Source organism: Cotesia typhae, unplaced genomic scaffold (genome assembly GCF_013202065.1).
Source record: "Cotesia typhae breed Kobodo isofemale line unplaced genomic scaffold, CoteBio_Ctyphae contig_56, whole genome shotgun sequence".
NCBI classification, from domain to species: Eukaryota; Metazoa; Arthropoda; class Insecta; order Hymenoptera; family Braconidae; genus Cotesia; species Cotesia typhae.
The window spans coordinates 465,963-487,981 of record NW_027423760.1 but is presented as its reverse complement, the minus strand read 5'-3'; the positions used below and the strand labels follow the sequence as shown (position 1 = coordinate 487,981).

At 34.6% G+C, this 22,019-nt stretch overlaps 2 protein-coding genes across 3 annotated transcripts in view; both read right to left on the bottom strand.

Moving 5' to 3' along the window:
• Pip5k59b (Phosphatidylinositol 4-phosphate 5-kinase 59B) overlaps positions 1-22,019 on the bottom strand; it is a 337,529-nt gene that overhangs the window by 20,398 nt on the left and 295,112 nt on the right. Inside the window, exon 17 of one of the 2 annotated variants that reach the window (XR_012480040.1) lies at positions 16,259-16,405. Coding sequence is in view for 1 of the 2 variants with exons in the window: in XM_074250307.1 (XP_074106408.1) it covers positions 16,385-16,405 (21 nt within the window). In the remaining variant the exon portion in view is untranslated. Of the gene's footprint in view, positions 1-16,134; positions 16,406-22,019 lie in introns of those variants that run through there. The other variant, XM_074250307.1, reaches the window with a different exon arrangement.
• LOC141532136 (uncharacterized) lies at positions 5,096-6,249 on the bottom strand. Its single transcript, XM_074250351.1, has 2 exons — positions 5,616-6,249; positions 5,096-5,530 (listed from the first exon to the last, which is right to left on the bottom strand). Exons 1-2 carry the CDS (start codon positions 5,749-5,751, stop codon positions 5,250-5,252), a joined length of 417 nt encoding a protein of 138 aa, XP_074106452.1. The 5' UTR covers positions 5,752-6,249; the 3' UTR covers positions 5,096-5,249.

Sequence of the window (22,019 nt, the reverse complement as noted above, 5' to 3'; positions counted from 1 at the left end):
TGGGAAATTTTTCCCACTATATTTCATTATAGAGATTATTTTTTTTTTAAGCATTAATTAGTCTATAGTATTGGCCAGGCTGACGGAATGCTGAGATTCGACGCGCCTGTGTCGCCCTAAGTGGGTTCCGGTCAGATTGCGAAGCCCGAGGTAAATAAAATAAGCCGAACCGCGCCAAATAATCAAATTTAGTATGGATTGATGCGTCCGAAAAATTTACTATGTAAACTAAGAATGTGTGTGAGAGAGAGAGAGCGAATGACAAAAGCGACCGGGCGAACCCGCAGTTCAGTTTACCATCAATGACCAGGGAGACATCTGGGAGTGACAACGAGCAACGAGGAAAACCCGGAATCGGAATCTACGAATCACCGTACCATGAAGCAACGGGAGCACACCAGGGCTCCACCTGAACGCCGAATGGAGTACTAAATTGCGAATCAACCAACCATCGACTATGGAAATTTATCCAACAACGGCTGATTGGACGCGCAGCTTTGTAGCTGCGCTAGCGAAAACACCACATGTTGCTGGAAAACGAAAAAGCCAGCCATTCTGGGCCGGACACCGAAAAAGCCACTGTTGAACCGCTGATAGTTTTGTTGTTACGCTACGAAATAAAGTTAAAACGAATGTGAATTATTATTACGAAAATTCAGTCGCTTAGGTGGTGAATTTACTTATTTTGTTGAGTAATTGTTATTTTGAGTGTCGATCCAGTCGACGCTAGAGTTTCTCTCGTGAATTGCTGTAATTGCTGTAATTGTCAACTGCCAGACAGTCAAGAATTCAAAAAAAAAAAAAAATTTGGTCATTCCGACAACGAAAATTCCGTGACGCCATCGCCGAGAGCCTCTGCCGCCGTCAGCACCGCCGACAACTGCTATCAGGAATTTCAAACCACCCTGAAGAGTCGACTGAACGGGGTAAGTGCGGTCGCAATTTGTTAATATTCCTGGGTGACTTCACCGCGGTCCGCGATTAAGTCGAGATCGAATGGGCCTATTACCCGTCCGAGTTATAATTTATAACTAATTATTGAATTTTTTTTAATATCGAAAGATCAAATAATTACGAGTTTCGTAATTATGTCAGAAAGTAAAATCGTACCGAAATTCAGCAATTGCGTTGTTGAATTTCGGCTTCGGGGTGACGTCAGCCAGGTATTCGGTGCCAAAAATATATTAATTCGTTGTAAAGGAATGTTGTGTACAGTGTCAACTTATTTGGTAAAAGTTTGAGCTTGCCTGCCGCAAAAATTGGCTCGACTCAAGGGCCATCTACGAGTGCAAATAGAAACGCTACCTCGAGCTTTGTCCCGCGTATTGCCCGACGGGTAACAACAGTTACCGATGGTTCACTTATCCGCCGCAGAGGATAACTGATCGATCAATTGTGCCATCGATAACCAAAATACGACAAATCGATGCTATTGATAAATGCGAAATTGGTTGTTAGGAAAGAAATACGAAACAGCCCTGATAGCCAGCGCTTTCTCAGTAAGTGTTGACTTCCAGCAGTTACGGTTAATTTATACATCAAGTTGGCGGTAATTCTTCTTTCAACAACAGTTGTAAGCAAATTGACGGAAATCTACGGCCGCAACTTGAATACAAGTTAACAATCAAACTTGTAGTTAAATTTCCTTCCAACTTGACTACAATTTGAAGGAAATACTTGTACAGCAAGTTTTGACGTCTATTTGCAGAGTAAGTTATAGGTAACTAATAGGTAATCGCTCGCTTTGCCAACTCTTTCCGTCAAGTTTGCTTCAAATTGCGGACGTAGATTGACAGTAAGTTATAGGTAAGGTGGCTATCAGGGAGTATATTTTTTTTGTTGTTGATTTTTTTTAAATTTAAAAATTTGTTATTACGAAAGAAAGGCTACGACGATTATATTTTTGTATTTTTTTTGAAAACTCAAATTTATTTGTTACGAAGAAAGTGGCGATAATGAATTATATTGATGAAGTCGAAATTTTTGTTGTTAGGAAAATAAACGCGAACTAGAACTTTTTTTTTTCCTTCTCTTTGTTAATTTTTTTTTGAATTGGTTAATACGAAGCGGCGACATCTAATTTGTTTTGTTGAGAAATTCGAAATTTGTTGTTACTATACGATAAGCGAAACGATTATTTTTTTTCCTTTTTTTTTGTTGTTAGTTTTTTTATGTGTTGTTGGCGATAATAAAGCGAATGCAATTAATTTCCTTAATTCGAAATTTTGTTTGTTAAACGAACCAAGAATAACTCATTATTTGTAATTTCGATCATATTCAGATTCTTTTTTTTTAATTGAATTGTCCCTGCGCATTACTTGTTTCTTTGAGTTGTCTCTATTTTTCTATTCTCTGGTGGTAAAAATATTCCGCCTCGATTTCTACACTCGCTCTACAAAATTTAGGATCTCTTCGACGTTGACCTGCCGCCCGACGACGATCAATTGCTGAATTCGAACCGCGGAACGTAAAGTTCCTGGCGCCCAACAAGCTACAAACCAGGTAAGCCAACATTTAGGTGGAACTCCCCGGCGCTGTCGACGCCAGCACCGTGAAGAAAAACCCATCATAATATATATATATATATATATATATATATATATATATATATATATATATATATATATATATATATATATATATATATATATATATATATATATGTGTGTGTGTGTGTGTGTGTGTGTGTGTGTGTGTGTGTGTGTGTGTGTGTGTGTGTGTAAACCTCTCATAACTTTGGAACGGCTTGACCGATTCTATCGCGGTTGACGCCAATCGAAAGGGCTTGACTGAACTTAAATTTTGAATATTTAAAAAAAAAACTACGAAAAAAAATTTTTTCAAATGTGATTCTTTTTAATAACTTTTAAACAGCTTGACCGATCAATTCCAAAAACTATTCAGCTCTTAACATCAAAAAACCACATCGATCGCTACCGAGCCGGTCAAAATCGGTTGATTCGTTCGTGAGTTATCGTTGACGAAAAAAATCGACAAGAAGTGTTTTTTCCGGATTACATTGAATTTTCCGTTCTAATCGATTTGTATTTGAATGTATATCATAGAATTTGAAACATTGCGTTGAATGCCACTAACCGCGTGAAAATCGGTTTATTCATTCAAAACTTATTGCGGTTTGAAAATTAAAAAAAATAGTGATTTGTTAAACTCCGATCAAATTTTTGAGCTCGGGGAGCTCAAAACTACACGAAAATTAGATTTTTGAGTTTGAAGAGCTCAAAATCATAACAAGTGCAATTTCGAGCGCTTAATTACGAAAGTAGTGGGAAGTTGCAGGGATGGCCTTCAGGGTCAACCGTTTTCCTTATTTTTGTATTTTGAATACAATATGAAATTGATATTTTGCATGCAATTATTACGTTCTCAAAAATTATGTAGATAAATTAATTGAGATTTTAAATAATGAAATACCAGGTTTTGACACTTCGGGTAGTCGATCGACCCCCGGTGTGTCGTCACAGATGAGTTTACTTTCTTATTATTATTTTATTATTGACTTACCATTATAGGCCCCATAAATCTGCCCAGATAACCCCCTGGGTTTCTAACCACTTAGCCTCGGAAGGCGGATAGATGTCGTGACCCGTCTTTCGGAAGAACTCCTCGGAATAATACCCGTACCTAGGGTCGTTGATTGGAATAACGCCCCCTGGAGGGTGAACCTCTAGAACTTCGATTGGGATCAACTTCCAAGCCCTGGTGATGTCTGTCCAATAGGCAGGGCGATTGTTACTGACAAAGATGGACTGACCCGGTGGACCTCGGGTCGTGGGTGATTTAGGCGAGTCTTCTTCGGCGGTTCGAACTACCCTTACTCGGGGTTCAATTAATATTTCGTCGTCCGTTATTTGCACTACTGGTCTCGCATTCCGCACTACCTCCGTTCGCGGTTCGGCTGGAGTTTCGACGCCGATTGTTGGCAACGATAAGTAGGATGGCTGGGCCAAGCGACGACGACCTTCTTGTACCGAGCGATCCGATCGGCGTGACCGTTTTCCATGAGGCATTTACGTGCAGGAATTTGGTGCTGGCTAGCGCTCTTACCGGAGAGATTGGGACCTGGGGATACGCTGATTAAGCGCTCACCCAGCAGGAGGGTTAGGTTGGCGAAACGCTGGCTAGCGCTTTAGCCGGAGGGTTTTCTTATATGGGTTAGAACTGCTGTAAAGCGCTCCGCCCCATAATAAGTATATTGGACTATATGTTTTTGGTGTAGTTGGTTTATTAGAAAATAGGATCTGGAGAGATTCAAGTCTGAGGATGGAGCTCTCTGCACTTGAGAGTCTCGAGATCTACTGACTTGCTCCGCTCCAGAATAAATGTTTATAAATCTTATTGTCAGCCATATTGGTAGCTCAGGTTACTCCTGAGAGAGTCGATGAGGTCCGGGCCCCATGCTGACGCAAGATGTTTTTGGTTATCCGCGGCCACGGCAACTCTCTGCTGACGCCTTATCACAAGCGATTTCCGTTACTCCGGTGTTGGTATAACCACCAGCGAAGCAACTGATATCGCTTGGTAAGCGTTCTGAGAATCATCTAAATTAAAGTAAACGCTTTTTAAATTAAATAACATAAATCTTGAGAAAAGAAAGGAACCAAATTTAGGCGGAAATTCGTGAAACGTAACACAATATTATGCCAAATGAAAAAATCTCATGTACGATTTACATAAGGTAAAAGACCCAATAGCGGAACGACGAAGGCCGTGTGTCAGTGTTTATTATTTTAAAATTATTGAGGCTACTTATAAAAAGGATTTGTTTAATAAATCGTTCGGAACAAACATTCAACTATGTGAAAAAAATTTTAAATATGACTTTATGCAAATTTTAATAAATCAAAAAAATATTTTTCGAAAAAGTCTAAAAGACCCAGTACCGGAACGCTAAAAATACCTAGCCCCAATACCGGAACATGGTTGGCCCAATACCGGAACAGCGAATAATATGAAGGTCTCTAAATGCAAAAACTATGCTGTATGTAAATAATAACTAAGTTGATGAATAGTTGGGAAATTAGAGTAAGTAACAATACATTTTCATTATAAAAGATATAATTTTAATTACGAAAGATATAATTTTTATGCTGAAAACAATACACTAAACATTTAAAAATTGCTAATGAAATAAGTAAATTATAATATTTCTTTCTTCAATATCTTTTTTTTTAATATATTCTTCTTTCCTTTTTTGGAATTCTCATCTCCCTCTTGCTTTATTAATTTTTTTAATTCTCTTTCTTTTTTTTTCGTTCTTGTTCTAACCTTTTTGCTTCTTTGACTTCGAGCCTCTTTAATTTTCTATTTTCAACCGCCCTTTTCTTTTCATTTTTTTCTTCCTCTTCTTTTTCGCGAAGTTGCACCCATTCTTCTTGGGTTAAAACTGTCGGAAGTTTGACTTTAGGTTTCCTTTTCTTGCAATGAGCAGGAGGATTTGGCCAAAACAGCTTATTCTTAAACAACTCTGATATGCCAGAAGGTACTTGCAATTTCGGAGAGTTGGACGTGTCTGAAAAGTTATTAATAAATTTAACACATGTAGTTAATAAGTTATGTTTCATGTTCATATTATAAAAATTTCAAAATTAAGTAACCTTTCAAAATATTATCTGTTGTAATGGGCGTAGTTATTGGTACAACTGAGGACGTCGATGAAACCGTTGAAGGAATTGATGTTCGACTTGCCAAAGAAGTAGATTTGGCTGCTATTGAGGACGTTGTTGTAACCATCGTTTCGAGTATACTTGTTGTTGTCGTTGTTGAAGGAATTGTTGCTACTATTGTCGACAGAATACTCGGGGTTGCCGTTGTTGGAGGAATTGTTGCTACAGTTGTCGTGAGAATACTTGTTGGAGTATGATCTTGTAAAATATCAATATCTCCAGTGATGTCATAGACGTCATCAAAAATTATAGAAAGAGGTTGACTTTCAACATCAGTTATACCTTCAAGGGCTAAAATTGTAATATTCTCCTCAACTCTACCATTGTCTTCGACACTTTCACACACATTCTCAATTACTTCAAGATGAACTTGTTCTCCTAAGTTATAATTATAGTTAGTGAAAAAAATCAAGTACAATCATTTAAAACAATCTCTACAAAAAAAAAGTTGATCAAAAAATCTAATCAAAAAAATTTGTACAAAAATCTAATCAAAAAAATTTGTAAAAAAATCTTATAAATTAATTACTTATCATCTGAAAAAAATTAAACCTAATTAAGATTTACATATAACTTCATTAAGATTTACATATTAAATCATATTTATACCACAATTCTTCTTCAAGTAGACCCAGTACTCGAATAAACCTTTGTCTTGGTCATCACCGATGTAAAATCCATCGCGCTCGGAGTCTTTGAAGCTTTTTAGGACATCAACTTTCAAATAATTTTCAAAAAAATCTAAATTTTTTTTGTTTTCCGTAGCATCAGGTCTTGCTTCATGATTCTGACTTTCAGCTAAAACATCACTTTCTTTTTTTTTATTTTTATTAAAAATATTGTAATTTACAGCTTCAGGGTTAAATGGATACAATCCACATGTTTTGAAGCCATGTTTTATTGTCTCCGGTAAAGATTTCATGGATTGGAAAGCTTTATTGAGCAAAGGTGCAAAGTTATCTTTTTTCAAGCTTTGGCCATTACTTTCAATCCTATGCTCATCTACAGTTTTTTTCCATGCAGTCTTAACTGGATGAAATACAGCAACATCCAAAGGCTGCAATATGTGTGTTGAGTTTGGGTACAGTGCAACTAATTCTATCTCATTATCCCGACAAAAATTAACAAGTGGTAATGTTAAATGGGATGAATGGCCATCTACGTACAGGATAATAGGAAACTCGATTTTACTTTTGACTAACCACGGATGTAAACAATTGGCCACATATTCATAAAAGTGTTCTGCTGTCATCCATCCGCTTGTAGATCCACTAACGAACCAACCATTCGGAACGTCTTTTGAGACGTTATGAGGTATACGTTGATATGGATAAACAATCATGGGTGGAACCATATCACCTGCTGCATTAACCATGAATAATGTTGTAATATTCTCTTTATCATTAGTATTAACAACTTTGTAAACAGCCTTCGTGCCTTTTCTTGTAAAAACTGGCTCTGCTTTAGGACATAACTGGAAAGCACTTTTATCTCCATTAAAAATACGATTTGGTGATAAGTCAATCAATTTCTTTTTTACTAGATAACTTTGAACTTCTTCAAACCAACCTCGTAGGCACTTTTCAGTTACAGAAGCTCGAACACTACTTAAATTTTGAACCACTCGCCTTGAAATATCTGGATGTCGCCTCAAAAATGCCTGATACCAGTGTCTTCCAGGTCTATTATCTATAAAATCTATTTTACGGTCAAGCTCAGTAACTATATCCCTGACACTATCTAACAACTGATTTTTAGTAACAGGAAAGCTACGGTCACTCAGATAAAAAATCCATTTGACAATTTGATCTTCTTCCTCTTTAGTTAAATAAGTTTTTGGCCCCTTTTTAGCATCAAGTGGAATGTTTTTTTTCAATCTTGAATGAATAGTTGTCTTTGGTATTCCATATTTTTTGCAACAAACTCCTAATGGTATTCCACGTTGAGCATCTTGTAATGCAGCACCAAGATCGGAGGTGGTATAAAATTTTTTATTCTTTTTTACTTTTGGCATCCTAGTAGTATCTGTAGAAATAATTAATGATTAATATATAAATTTAATGACGAATATTTTTTTATACTTGGTAATAAGAATAAACACAAGCTTTTGAGGTTAAACTTTATAAATTAGTCTTAGAGAAAAATATTAAGTACAAAAAGTTAGTTTTATTCTTAAAATTAAAGTTTATGCTTATTTAATGAAATTGTTATAACAATCATATTTACTGTATTAATTATTAGCTCAAAAATGAATTTTTAATTCCACTAGACAACACACTTTGACAAAATACACTGCATATGTCAGTTGGAAAAGTAAACATGGCAGACTGTTCCGGTTCTGGGCCGGGCTAACTTCTAGTGTACCAATAAGCGAACAGCAAAAATTTATAAGTTATTGAATTTTGTTCATATAAACACTTAAGATTTTAAATTTTAAGTACCTTCACATACAAATAAAAAAAAAAAAGTTTAAAAAGTTGCATTCTACATTTTTTACAAGCTTAAGACTACTGGCTGTTTTCTTAGTGAAATCCTTAAGGAATCGGGGTAAGTGATAGGTCTCCGCTTGGTTCTACAATTTTTATTTTTTTTTAATATTATTGATGGACTTGTAAGTTTTACTTATAATCTATTTCTGAACAAAAACATTGAGATTTCGAAAAAATAAAACTTCTTAAAATTCGGTATTGTGCTCAATAAGATATATTATAATAATCTTGAAATCGTTCCGGTACTGGGTCTCGTTCCGCTATCGGGTCTTTTACCTTATTCATCAAAAAATGTAATTTTTAGTTATTTATTCATGCCTTCTTAAAATTGTTTGAAAATTTAGAAAAAAATTTAAATGAGCAATGAAATATTTACAAATCTGACCACATATTAATTAGTTACAAAGACATTATCATGGAGCAATCACATGTTCCGTACTATGAAACTAGTATTAAAAGTCTTCGATAGATGGTGCATGGCCGCGGAATTGTTTCTTTTTTATACACTTGAATTTGAAGTATTAAGTTAATTGAGTGTTAAGAGAGTAGGATTTTCGTCAGATCTTTATGGGAAACGTCAACTCGAAATTCCTAAAATGCTCTTATAAAATTTGATCCGTCATTAATAACTGTTGCTCTGATATTTTCTGAAGTGAGACCAAATAAATAATGAATATCGAATAATTTTTTAGCAATCGCATCGAACGAGTGAGTGCCCGGAAAACGCTTGCAAGCTACAGCAGCAGATTTTCTTGCTAAGCTTTTTTAATCAATCTAGAAATAAAAATTGAAAAATTATTTTCTTCCATACAGCGATCTAAAAAATAAAATGATTCACCTCACAGAAATAAGAATACAAATGAAAAGGTTTTGAAGAATTCAACATTGAAAATACTACTTATGAATGAAATCACTGATGTAAATACTTATAAATAATAAATCATGAATTCAATATTTAGAATGATCAACATCTAATACTAATTTTTTCATTAAAATTTTTTAATTGACTATATCTCAGCACTCTTACCAAACTCACTGTGGACCCAAAAATCTTCTTTGTAAGATATTCTAAAAATGATAATCACTTTACTCATATCTGTCGATAGAATATTTATATCTATTGACCTATGCACCCCACGCTTTTTTTAAAATAAAATACATTTTTTTTTATTTACACTATTATTAATTACATTTATTGAAATTTTTAACACAATTCTTAATTGAAACTTATCAAAACTTATTTTCTATTTTGTTAGTTCGGTTTTCTATAAAAAGCGTGTTTTTTAGTTTTTTTAAACTATTATTTATTGACTTGTGAATCTAAATTAGAACATGTGAATTATTCATATTTTATATATTTTTTTTAAAAAAAAAAAGCAAATCAAATTATAAATTATTTTAAAAGTATAATTTTTTAATACTTATATCATCAATTTTATTACTATCACTGTCGCTAATAATGCATCGATTTCTTTTCGTATCATTACATGACGATGACTGTGAACAAGAAAACCATATCCTCTTTCGATCTGGTGAAGTTGAATTTGAGGAGGACATTTTTAAAAATGGACATTTTTTAAAATAATGAGTGAATTATTGTAAAAATATGCTAATGGTGATAAATATACGTATCCATAGTAAAAATACACTGAGAAATTCATACAATAATCGATAACCTTAAAAACTTATGTAACAACAAGTAAATCTTTAATTTTAAAAAAACTCTTTAGTTTTAATTAAATATAAATGTCACATTAATAATTAATATATTTTATAATTTTTAAGAAAACTATCATTGTTTTTTGATAATAGTAAAACCAAATCTAAGAACGAAAAATACTGAGAGAGTTTGTTGATCTATTTCTTCGCTTCAAAATCTACAGTTGTTGTCGACATAACGCCAACAGTGCCACCGTATTAACCGTCCGACGCACTATTGCGACAGCTGTAGCCCTACCCGGGAAAAAATGATCAGATCTGATCAAACATTAACAGGCAGGTGTCTGTTATTATCTTAAGCTACGCCTTGGTTCATTGCTGTAGAATAAAAGATTGCTGAATTGTAGAACGCACAGATAATTCTTAGTTACCTATACGTTTTGAATAAAAAAAAAAACTTTAAAATTAAAAGAAAACAACAAAATTATAATTCTGAAATAAATCTTCAAGAAATTTTTTTTTATTACTGTGCATAGAGCCACATGTTAATGGAACAAAAAAAATACATATATCGGTTTTGAACAAATAACTCTGATATATAATAAATTATTAATAATTAATAAACTAGGCATAGTTAACTTCCTTAAATGTAAAGATAAGTCATGTATGAAATTTAAATTACTTGAAGTAGTTTGAAAGATACCTCTAAAGTAAAGATAAGTTATATGGTCAAGAGGTAAAGTAACAGTCTGGAGAGCGCGGCGTCTACGGTTCGAATACCCACAGGTACAACTTTTTTTTTTTGGACCTGATCTAGTAAGACATGAACAGATCCGATCAGACCCGTACATGCCTGGCCAGACATGAACAGGTCTCATCAGGCATGGACAGACCTGATTGTATTTAACACTTCAGACATGAACAGGCATGGACAGGTCTGATCAGGCATGGACAGGCCTGAGCGTATTTAACACTTCAGACATGAACAGGCATGGACAGGGCTGATCAGGAATGATCATGTCTAATTTCAATTCTGTTCATACATGAACAGGCCTGATCAGATCTTATTTCAGGCCTGATCATAGATGAATAGGCATGGTCAGGTTTGATCATTTTTTCCCGGGTAGACACAGTAAGAGATGGTGATGGCGCAAAAAATAATTTCAATTAAAAGTTTTTTGAAATACTTCAAAAATTCTGATTCAAAAATAAGTATTTCAATGGAAAATTGCAATAGTTTGCAAAATAAAATAGAAATAAGTATTTCTATTTCATAAATTTAACATTAAAAATAATATTTTTATTCATGATGGAACAAAATTAAAAAATAACATTAAATAATTAATAGAATATGTTAAAATTCAAAATTATAATTTAATGGATAATTGAAGAAAAAAAAAGAATTAAAAATTAAAATGTATTTTCTAATTTATTTAAGAAGTATTATAATATTCGATGCATTATTTGAAACTCTGATTAAAATATTTCGAATAAATTCGAAATATCCGATTAATTATTTTTCTGAGTCCCAAGACAAAATACTATGGGAAATAATGTTTGATATTTTAATTAATTAAGCGAGTGTCATTATTTTTCTAAGTTTCGACTAAAATTAGTATGGGAACGAAAGTAATTTAGAATTTATGTAATTTTTGTAAGATTGTTTGGACGAACGTAAAATTTAATTGAATAAAACTTAGAATTTTTAGGGAATTTCCCGGAGTTTGACGGTGCGCGATAGGTGGCGTTTATTAGCGAATAATTATCGCTTCGAGTAAAAATTTTTAGGTTGATAAAGCCCAAAAATTTTCTGCCGTTGAGCAACCTTTCTCTCAGTTTAATTTCTCGACTAGAGACTTCTAACGGAGGAATTAACGAGGGTCTACTCTACCTGGTGCGGACTACGAAACAGGTAAGTTAACATTTTCACCCACGAGTCAAAAGCGACTCTCCACTTGGAGGCCTTCAGCCAAAACGTGGTAGGCAACTACAGCCGAGTAAGTGAAGGCGAGGTGGATTTTATTCACTCTCTCCTCGGGTATCGCGAAATAGGGCCTGCGGGGCGGCATTAGCTAACCGTCAGGTGCCGGGAAATAGAGAGCCGACGAAGAGAAATTAACCACCTGATTTATAAGCGACAAGAGAATGATATTATCGACGACGGTAATGAAAAATGTATACGACGTGGATGTATGGGTTTTGTTAGATAATTCGCCATTCATAAAATGATTAAATTTAATGTTTTTTTGTTTATTGAAATGAAGAGGTTCTATTTGTTATTCATGTTTAAATTTACGAGTTGATTTGATTTAAATTACCCTCGTTAGAATCTAGGACTTCGGCGAGCTAAATCAAGCCGGGAGTAAAATCAGTCAAAAAGTACCCGTTGTAAGCTTATAAAAGCATATTAAATCATAAAAAATCAAGATCCTATTTTCTTTAAACATTGAAGACATTCTTTGGTCATTTTTATCGTGACATCAATTGAATTATTGTTTGCATTCATAACTGAGAAAATACTATTCTCTTCGGAGTTCCTAAAATGAAGACATCTTATGACTTTAATTCCGTAAATATCTCTCATTGAAGCTTCTCCAATTAGGATAACCCACAGAATCTAGTCAATATAGCAAAATTTACTAAAAAGCTGCGACAGTGAATTTTGTATAGACTCGGGCTCGTGAAAAAACCTTGTGTATCGACTTTCGTCAGTTGAATTTTTAGGCACTGGGTAACACGGTCGGTTCGAATTGGTAGTCTTGGGTTCTCGAAGTGGGAATGACGGGACTCTGCTACAGTCAGTTAAGCTAGTTGTCAGTCGATCTTAGAGCGTACAACTAGGAGGATCTTCAAAGAAGCCAAGGGGCAAATTAACAATGAGATGGAGCTAGTTATATTGGCGAAGACGGGATTAGCTCACGTATTCATTATAGTTATTATCAGTTTAGTTTAGTCAGTCATTGATCTGCGAGCTAACAGTTAGCATCTGTAAATTTTGGTAGTGAGTAAGCGTTTTATGGAACGAAGACCAGTCCAATTTCTATTCTGAGGATTTGTTCAATGGAAGGCCTACCCACCGAGGAAGACGTCTCACAGCGTAATCGCGACATAAGTAACTTTGTCAACGTTTAATTCACCCTTGTGGAAATAATTCTCGGAAAAAACTCTTGAAAAGTCTTTATAACTCTGAATAAGACTTTTCGAAAGTCATCTTATCCCCAACTAAGTAAAGGAAAGACTAAATAAGTCGTCAAAACTCAGCAAAACTCTTCAAAAGTTAAATTTTCCCTGTAATTTCGGGCACGCTATCTGCTGGAATTAATTGATACTAACCACTTTTTAGTTTACGAATTTACAGTTAGAATAAGTGTAAATTTTTTCCTTTACTTTTCTTTCTTTTACTTAGTTAGGGATGTGAAGACTTTCGAAAAGTCTTATTCAGAGTTATAAAGACTTTTCAAGAGTTTTTTCCGAGAATTATTTCCACAAGGGCAGTTATTGGTTCTTTGATTATTTTACTTAAATACAGTAATTAAATTTCATTAAATAATTTTCATTTAATTAAATAAATTCGTCAGGTAGACTCAAAGGAGAAGTTGATCCGACATATTCCTTGTGAGTTTCCTCTTCATGACAACTTGGAATAAATAATTTATTGCCTAGTTATTTTATTAAAGATGTTTTGTGTTGAATTAAATTCATTTTTGAGTCTTTGGTAGTAAAAGTTATTATTGTTAAAATTTCTCCGATTATTTCCTACAGCCAAGTCTTTTCCTCTCACACTAATTTTAATAGTAAAATTTGTTAAGTTATTCTGTGAACGAATATTTTGGATTTTCCCACTCTCTAGGAGTAAGCACCGGTAGTAAGGTGACCCGGTACCAGGAAGCCGAGTCTACCTAACACCTACAAATTCTCTTGATAGAGTTCAAACCATCTCTGACGTAAACTTTGACTCCTTAGTCAGGAGGTCACAAAACCTGCTATAGTGCTACTGTTTCAAAGTACTCGGAAATTTATGATTTCGGTGAATTTTGATGCCCAACCGGTTAGTTAAAAATTCTAATAAATATCTAACCGCGGAATTAATTTAAACATTTAATAAAATACTTATTAGAATTCATAACTAACCGGGCATGACTAACTAGATTATGTGTGCTAGGACCTTGTTTCCCGAATAAAAGAACAAATAAAAATTGTGTAAATTCTAAAGTTAATTTTTTTTCCTTGGTGATTTTGCGCCATTTATATATTGATAAAATACTATGTACATATGACTAATCTTATAATTATTATTATTATTATTATTATTTTGCTATTAAATGCTCAGGGGGGTTATCCCCGGAGTGCGATTCTCCGAGGGCCCAACCTGAGCTCCATTCGTTACTGCTGGACCACTCCGCACAACAAGGCGGTTAGTGATCACAGCAGGCCAAAGTCATTTCCCTTAAGCGACGGAGAGAACCAAGTATAACAGCCTTCTGCATCCTAACAGCCAAGAACTCAGCTTTTGATGAGCAAGCTGGAACTTTGGCAAGTGAGGATACAAAAGACTGTTTCATCCCTCCTAGGACGCCAACAATCAGGACGACAAGCTTGACACGGTAACCTGGGTAAAGTTTGCCAATTTCAAACGGGAGATCCTGATATATTTGTCTTTTGTGCTCTTCTTTGGCTGAGATGTTGTATTCAGCCGGGGCCGAGAACTCAATGACATAAATGTCACGAGTGGCCTTGTCGAAGAGCACAATATCAGGTTTGTTGTGATCTATCCGCCGGGTTGTTGCAAATGGCATGTTCCAATAAATTTTGCAACTGTCATTCTCAACAACCTGGGGAATATCGCCTGGCAGATAAGGCAGCACTGGTGTCACGTCAATACCGTAGCAATGACGAAGATAGTAGTACAGTACTCTCAGGGCAGCATTGTGACGCTGGATATATGCACCTCTCGCCAGCACTGGACATGCCGACAAAAGGTGCATAAGCGTCTCCGGATGTTGTCTACACCTCCTACAGGAGGTGTCCGGTAGCTGCACCTGGAGCACCTTGCTACGGTACTCAAGAGTGTTAATGACACCATCTTGGCAGGCAAATATGAACCCTTCAGTCTCGAACATCAGGCCAGCTGACTTTAAGAAGGAAAACTTCAGCGGGGTGGACAAGCCATGATCACGCACGTGTTTAAAGAACACGCTGTGCATGGACTTGTCCATCAGTTCGCCAAGGAGTAGTTTTTCCTCGGCGTTCCTGATGACGCTCTTAAATTCCTCCTTTCGGAGTTCCATAAGAGCGTTTATTTCTCCAAGACCAAGGGTTCTTGCCGGATATATTGCTGCCTTATACAAGAATGACCCCTTATGTTCATTTTCATCTTTATGTACAATTTGCATAAGAAAGTCATCCTCGTCTGCAGTGAAATTGACAACTTCGTGTGTTAAACCCAGGACCAAACGGTCGTGAAGCCGCTCCAAACTCTGCAAACCTCTCCCACCGATGGACCGGGAGAGGTATAATCTGGCGACTGATGAATTGGGGTGCATGCTCCGATTCATATTAATGATTTTACGGGTTTTGATGTCAAGATCTCGTAAATCCTTTCGGGCCAATTTCAGGACACCGAAAGAGTATAGTAAGACTGGGACAGCGAGCATATTAGTAGCTGAGACTTTATTTTTGCCGGAAAGTTCGGAGGACCAAATTTTCCGGAGTCTCCTAACATACTCGCTCCGGAGAGCTGTTTGGACTTCAGAGACCGCATGCATACGGTGCTCTTCCATTCCTAGATATCTATACAACTCCCCGGCGTCTAATTGTCTTAAGACGCTCCCATCCACTAACTCGACATCATCACCAGTATCAGAGCACTTACCCCTCGCCAGATGTACGACCGCACACTTGTCCAACCCAAAAGACATTCCGACATCTCGTGTGTACTCTGCTACGATGTTGAGGGCCGCTTGTAGATGATCTTTATCAGCACTATACAGCTTCAGATCATCCATGTAAAGCAGATGGGTAATCGAATAGTTTCGATCACCCGGAGGCCCCACAGAGTACCCACGAGTTTTACGGAGAGCAACAGATATAGGCAGCAGTGAAACGCAAAACAGTAGAGGGCTCAAGGAATCACCTTGGAAGACCCCCCGTTTATACTCTACAACTCCGGTTACGTGCAATGCATTTCCACTTCCAATGTGAAAACGCGTTCGCCAGAGCTGCATTGTACGCCGAATGCATTCCACTATTATTATTATTATTATTATTGTTGTTGTTGTTGTTTCTGTTGTTGTTGTTGTTATTATTATTATTATTATTGTTATTGTTATTATTAATATTATTATTATTATCATTGTTAATATGATTATTGTTATCATCAATATGATTATTATGATCTGTAATGATCTTGTTGTAAGTGATTTTTGCCTTTCAAAATTTTTCTCTAAGTTAAATATCTTGAATAATTTGCAACTTCTTCTCTTGACAGTAGGATACATTTTAGTGCAGTTAACTCATCTCTCAATCATATGATGAATCCAGAATCACTTTATTTCAATCTTGTTGCAGGATTTTCTGCAAAAAGAAAATGAAGAAAAAATTATTATTATTATCTATTAAGTAGTATGAAAAGCAAAGTAAAATCAGAAAACACTATGTCGTTTAATTAAATCTATTAAATTGATATAAACTTTATTAACCGAATAACTCTCTAGCAAATTTGTATATATTATATAAACTAGGACAAAGCTAAGTGCTATAGTATAAACTTAAAATAGCCTTGGAATATATATTCGGTGTACATCAAAGCCATGGTTAAAAAGTGCATATATATGCACTAAATGCACTTATACCTTACACCAAGTATAAGCCAAAAAAATTTTCAAGATTAGAGATAAATCAAATTTCAACTACTACTAAATAGTAGTAGTTGAAATTTCACTGTTTAATAGATTTCAGTGTTTTTGGATGACTTTCAACAAGCTGTAACGCCGAAGAAAATGATCGTACAGCAAAAAAAAACGAATTGCAGTTCCAATCGTTTAGTTTTCAGTTCTGGATATGAAAGCCTCGAAAAACTTTTAAGTTTTAATTGATTGAACTAGGAATTTCAAAGGAATGTCAAAAAAACACGGTTTTTGGTATTCTTTCGACAACGTTGATTCACAAACGAATCAACCGATTTCGACTGGGCTGGCAGCGATCGACGTATTTTTTCTATGTTAATAGCTGATTAGTTTTTGAAATCAATCAGTAAAGCCGTTTAAAAATTATTTTAAACACCACATTTGAAAAAATTTATTTCCGTAATTTTTTTGAGATTTCTCAAAATCTATTGGTTGAAATCGGTCCAAATTGTATTCAAAATCTAAGTTTGGTTAAGCCCTTTTGAATGAGACCAACCGCGTTTACGGTAGTGACTCCACAAAAAGCATATTTCAAGAAACTTATAGAATTTTTTTTACCACAAAATAAATATATTAATAATTCTCCACCAAAATTTTAGATCAATTCTCCGCACCGCTTTTGAGTAATTAATTTTCGAAATTGCATCTTTTATACGTAGAGGTATAAAGAGATGGTAAAGTCAGTATGAAATCTATTTTCATCACTCGAGTGGTACGGAAGAATGAAATTTTGATGATGAATTATTAATATATTTATCTTTCGATAAAAAAATTCCACAAGTTTTTTGAAATATGCTTTTCGCAAAGGTATTACCTTAAGTCGGTCAAACCGTTCGAAAGTCTTGAGAGGTTTACGTGCACACACACACACACACACACACACACACACACACACACACACACACACACACACACACACACACACACACACACACACACACACACACATCCGCACACACAGCATCGCGGGTGTACTCAGGGAAGCTTCCTAAGACCTTAAAACGTCGTGATCTGATGAAAACTCGGTTTTGGCAAAACGGGATGAAAACAATAACTTTCCGATTTTTGAAAATCTTCGATTTTCTTAGCGGGAAGTTAAAAGTTTTTTCGAATTAAGTTTTTTCAGAATAACTTTTAAACGGCTTGATCGATCAATTCCAAAAACTAATCCTCTTATAACATCGAAAAACCACGTCGATCGCTACTAAACCCGTCAAAATCGAATGATTTAACTAACGAAAAAATAATAAATTTCGATCAACCGCCGATTCACCGCTGCACAGTCGCCGTTTGGTGGTATACGTTGAAATCAAATATTTATTTCAAATCATTTAAACCGTTCAAACTGAGAATTCTACGTCAAATGCAAAAAGATAACTCTACAAACTAGCGCAGTGAAGTATTGAGAACTAAGGATACGATAAAACTCATCAAAGCGGAGTTGAGAAAAGAATTTGCTAAAACAACGACAAGCTACTATGAAGGACAAATGAAACAAATCAACCACACAGAAGCTATAAACTTCTTCTCTAAAATAAATAGACTACTCAGAAACAAAAATCTTATTCAAATTGGAGACCAGGTCTTGAACCACAACGATTCTATCGTTAATAAACTCAACATCAATGCAAACAACACAAACCAGGATAGCAAAATTGTTGTTACTAATGGAGTCATAAAACTGGACATCATAGGAGATTACCTGGAGACTATAAGCTCAGCTAGGTATTTTAATAACGGCACACGGCTGAAAAAAATTGTCGACACAGCGGCTGACGGAATCAAAAAAATATTCGATCGCATACGCATAGAAAATACTACGCTAATATTCTCCGACCCAAACAAAGCTTCACAGCCATAATATGATGCGAGCGAATATCGGATATTTTTGTAACTCAATCACGGTAAACAATATCTTGAAAAGACTCCCCAACAAGACATCTAGTAGCTTAGATGGTATACCTACCATAATATTTGAACACCTAACACCAGAGGTAACAAACGACTTGGTAATAATATTCAATAACGCATTAAATCACATGTACTTTCCGAGTATGTGAAAAAAAGCCAAAATGTTACCAATTCCCAAGAAAGGTAAAGATCAAACTAAATCATCGAGCTACAGACCAATAAGCCTGACTCCGACGTTGAGTAAAGTGTATGAAGCGATCATTAACACATCAGTAATTAAATTCTGCGCCGATAATAATATAATACCTGACTAACAATTTGGATTCAGGCATAAGCATTCTACCGTTCATGCAATTAACCAACTGCTGTCTTACACCTCTGAAGAACTTCATTATAATTAAATGGTAGGGGCACTACTGGTAGATCTAGAAAAAAGCGTTCGACTCAGGAAGGTTGAACGGTTTTATTTTCAGGCTGATGAAACTGAAATTTCCAGAATGGATGATTATGTTAATATGGGATTAATTGGATTAATTTATTTATTGTATTTTATTCATCATCACTTATATTTCAGAATTTATATATTATTGTTATTAGTTCTTAAGTATTAATTTGACATTTGCTTCAGGAAATTGTCTTGGACTGTCTATAATGTTATTATTTCATTGTTTTTATATATTTATAGCCGTAAATCTTTGCCGTAATGTATTTAATCATATTATGAGCTTGTTTCAGCATTTAAGACCATGGTCCAACGATGGGTATCGGGACAGGTAATGCAAAAGCATAATATTGATTATTGGTAACAGATCGTAGCGCATATTTGCATGGGTGGTACCTTCTAATATCGGTCGCGAGAAGAAGGACTAGTAGATTTTGGTAAACGGCTTGAGAGGCCTCCGTGATCGGACACGAACCTCATAGTTTTTGGTAAAAGTAAAATCGGGAGACACGCGGGAGCCCGCATAGTGTAAGGAGTGTAGATCTAGCGCCTTGATTTGAGTTCCTTTTTTTTTTTTGGTAAGTACTCACAAGTTGAGCTGAATTATTATCCGCAGGTCGCGTTGTCTCCTGGCTCTGATAAATTATTGTTAAAAAGTATTCATTAAGTCGATCCCGTCGTTAGTAAGGACTATTCGTAATAAAATACCTGTCTTGAAAGCCACGCGGTTGAGTCCTCAAAACGGCCAGTATTGATTTAAAATTTTAAATTGTATTTTCGAGATAATCTGACCGAGGAATTTGGGTATATCTCAGTTTAAAATTATTTAGATAAAATTTCTACTTTATTGTTAACGTCGTCGTAAAATAACCAAATAGTCTACTTAGAATCTAGACTAATTATTAATAATTATACGCGATGTTATTATTGTAAATTATTAATTATGAATATACACTGATAGAAAGATATATTGACTATTAATCAATTAATTTATTCGAAGACAATTATTTAATTTGTTAAATATTAATAAATATGTCTTAACATATAATAAATATTTATTTGGGAGGAAAGTATATTTATTAATAGCTTATTAGTATTTATTAATAGTTAACAAATATTTATTAACAGTTAATAAATATTTCGGTGATTGAATTTGTTTTACTAGCAATATTATATTATATGAAGATTACTTAATAAAAATTACTTAATAATAATAATAAACAAAAATCATCTTTAAAAATCGTTTCCATTAATTGTATTACATTATGATCACGTTTATTGTAAAATACCAAATTTTATCACAAGTCATAATTATCTTTTATATTTTTAAATATTTTTTAATTCATTGTTATTTGGAGTCGGTTTTAACTGCTGTGGTCATATTGTCGACTTTAACTGTTGGAATTGGTAGGTTGGAGTCCTTTTGGGTTATGAAAATCTTAATCTACGCGGCAAGGGTCGAATATCAACCAAGATGGTTTCTAAGACCAGCTTGGGATTCGAACCCACGCCTGGCCGGTGAGCCAGTCCGAGTGCTTTATGAGCCATGTGCCTTAGACCACTCGGCTAACCTCGCGGGTATATTTTGCAACGTGGCCAGTTGGCTAACATTGGGTAAACGCTTATTTACCACCTGATAATAAGCGATTGCTGTTAACACGTAAGTCAGATAGTACGAAAATTGTTTGAGTGTGGAGCTAGAACATACCCACACTTTCTATGTTAATTTAGGTACTCGGGATCCGCGTGCGGGCAGTCTTTGTTCAACCTTTATAATGTATACTTCTGTAATCGATATTTTTTGTTAAAATATAATTAATCATATTTCACCATGTTACAACGTAATGTTCGGTATTTTTTTAATTTACACCGTTTATTAAACTATAACGTATTTTAAATTATCTTTGTACGATATAACTCCGATTACACCGGAGTTATATTATATTATATTATAATATTTAATATTATATTATATTATATTATTACTCCGGCACACAAAAAAAAAAGTGGAATGTACTTTAGACCGGACCTACCTACCGACATGTCTTTCGACCTGCTGAATCCGAATTTCAAGTCTGTTTGATCCGGTCACCCTCCAGTTTTGAGTATCATGTAAAAAATCTCAAAAAAAGGACAAAATTAGCAAAAAACTGCAGTCACAGCACTGAAAAAATTTTTATAGACCCGGATCACGTATGATTCTGGTGTATTTCAACTAACTGAATCTAAATCGACAAGTCAATTGGCCTGGTGAGCCGTCGAAATTAAAAGAAAACGAAAAATCCAAAAAAATGGCAATAAATCACGAGAAATTGAAATTTTTGAAATAGAAATTTTTTTAGATCCAGGTTGAGTATGATTTTCATGTATTTTATTTCGCTAAGTTTGAATCTAAAGTTTTTTTGCCCGGTTAGCGTTATAAAATTAAAAAAAACCTCAAAAAATCGAGAAAATTACAATCAAAAATATGGAAAAATAAATTATAAAACATGGTTAAATACTTTTCTTATATTCATTCACGCATAAAATACAAGTTAAAAATCTGAAAATATGAACAATTGTAATTGTAATAATATCTTTCAAAAATGACGTATACCTATAATAAAGAGAACGATTTTTTCGAATTTAAAACTGTTTTTCGTTGGTATCGAACTATTTTGTTCTCAAACGTTCTACGCAGTGGATTTTTCTTCCGTTAGTTATTATCTCTTAGTGTATCTCTTTTAAGTGTCCAGCAAAAATCTGCCATCATATTGATATTCCAATTTTCTTGATATCTAGTCTCCATTTCACTTTTGTCTTGATGGAATCGTTCTCCCTGTTCTTCACTGTAGTCTCCAAGATTTTCAGGAAACTGATCAATGTGAGAATCCATGAAATGTAGTTTGAAGCTCATTAATCAACCTAAATTTCTGAAATTTGTCACCAA

Excerpts from the sequence above, each read along its gene's own strand:
- LOC141532136 (XM_074250351.1), bottom strand. The coding sequence starts at position 5,751 with ATGGTTACAACAACGTCCTCAATAGCAGCCAAATCTACTTCTTTGGCA. Across the intron at positions 5,531-5,615 it reads AACAGATAATATTTTGAAAG|ACACGTCCAACTCTCCGAAA; the intron begins GTTACTTAATTT and ends ATAACTTTTCAG.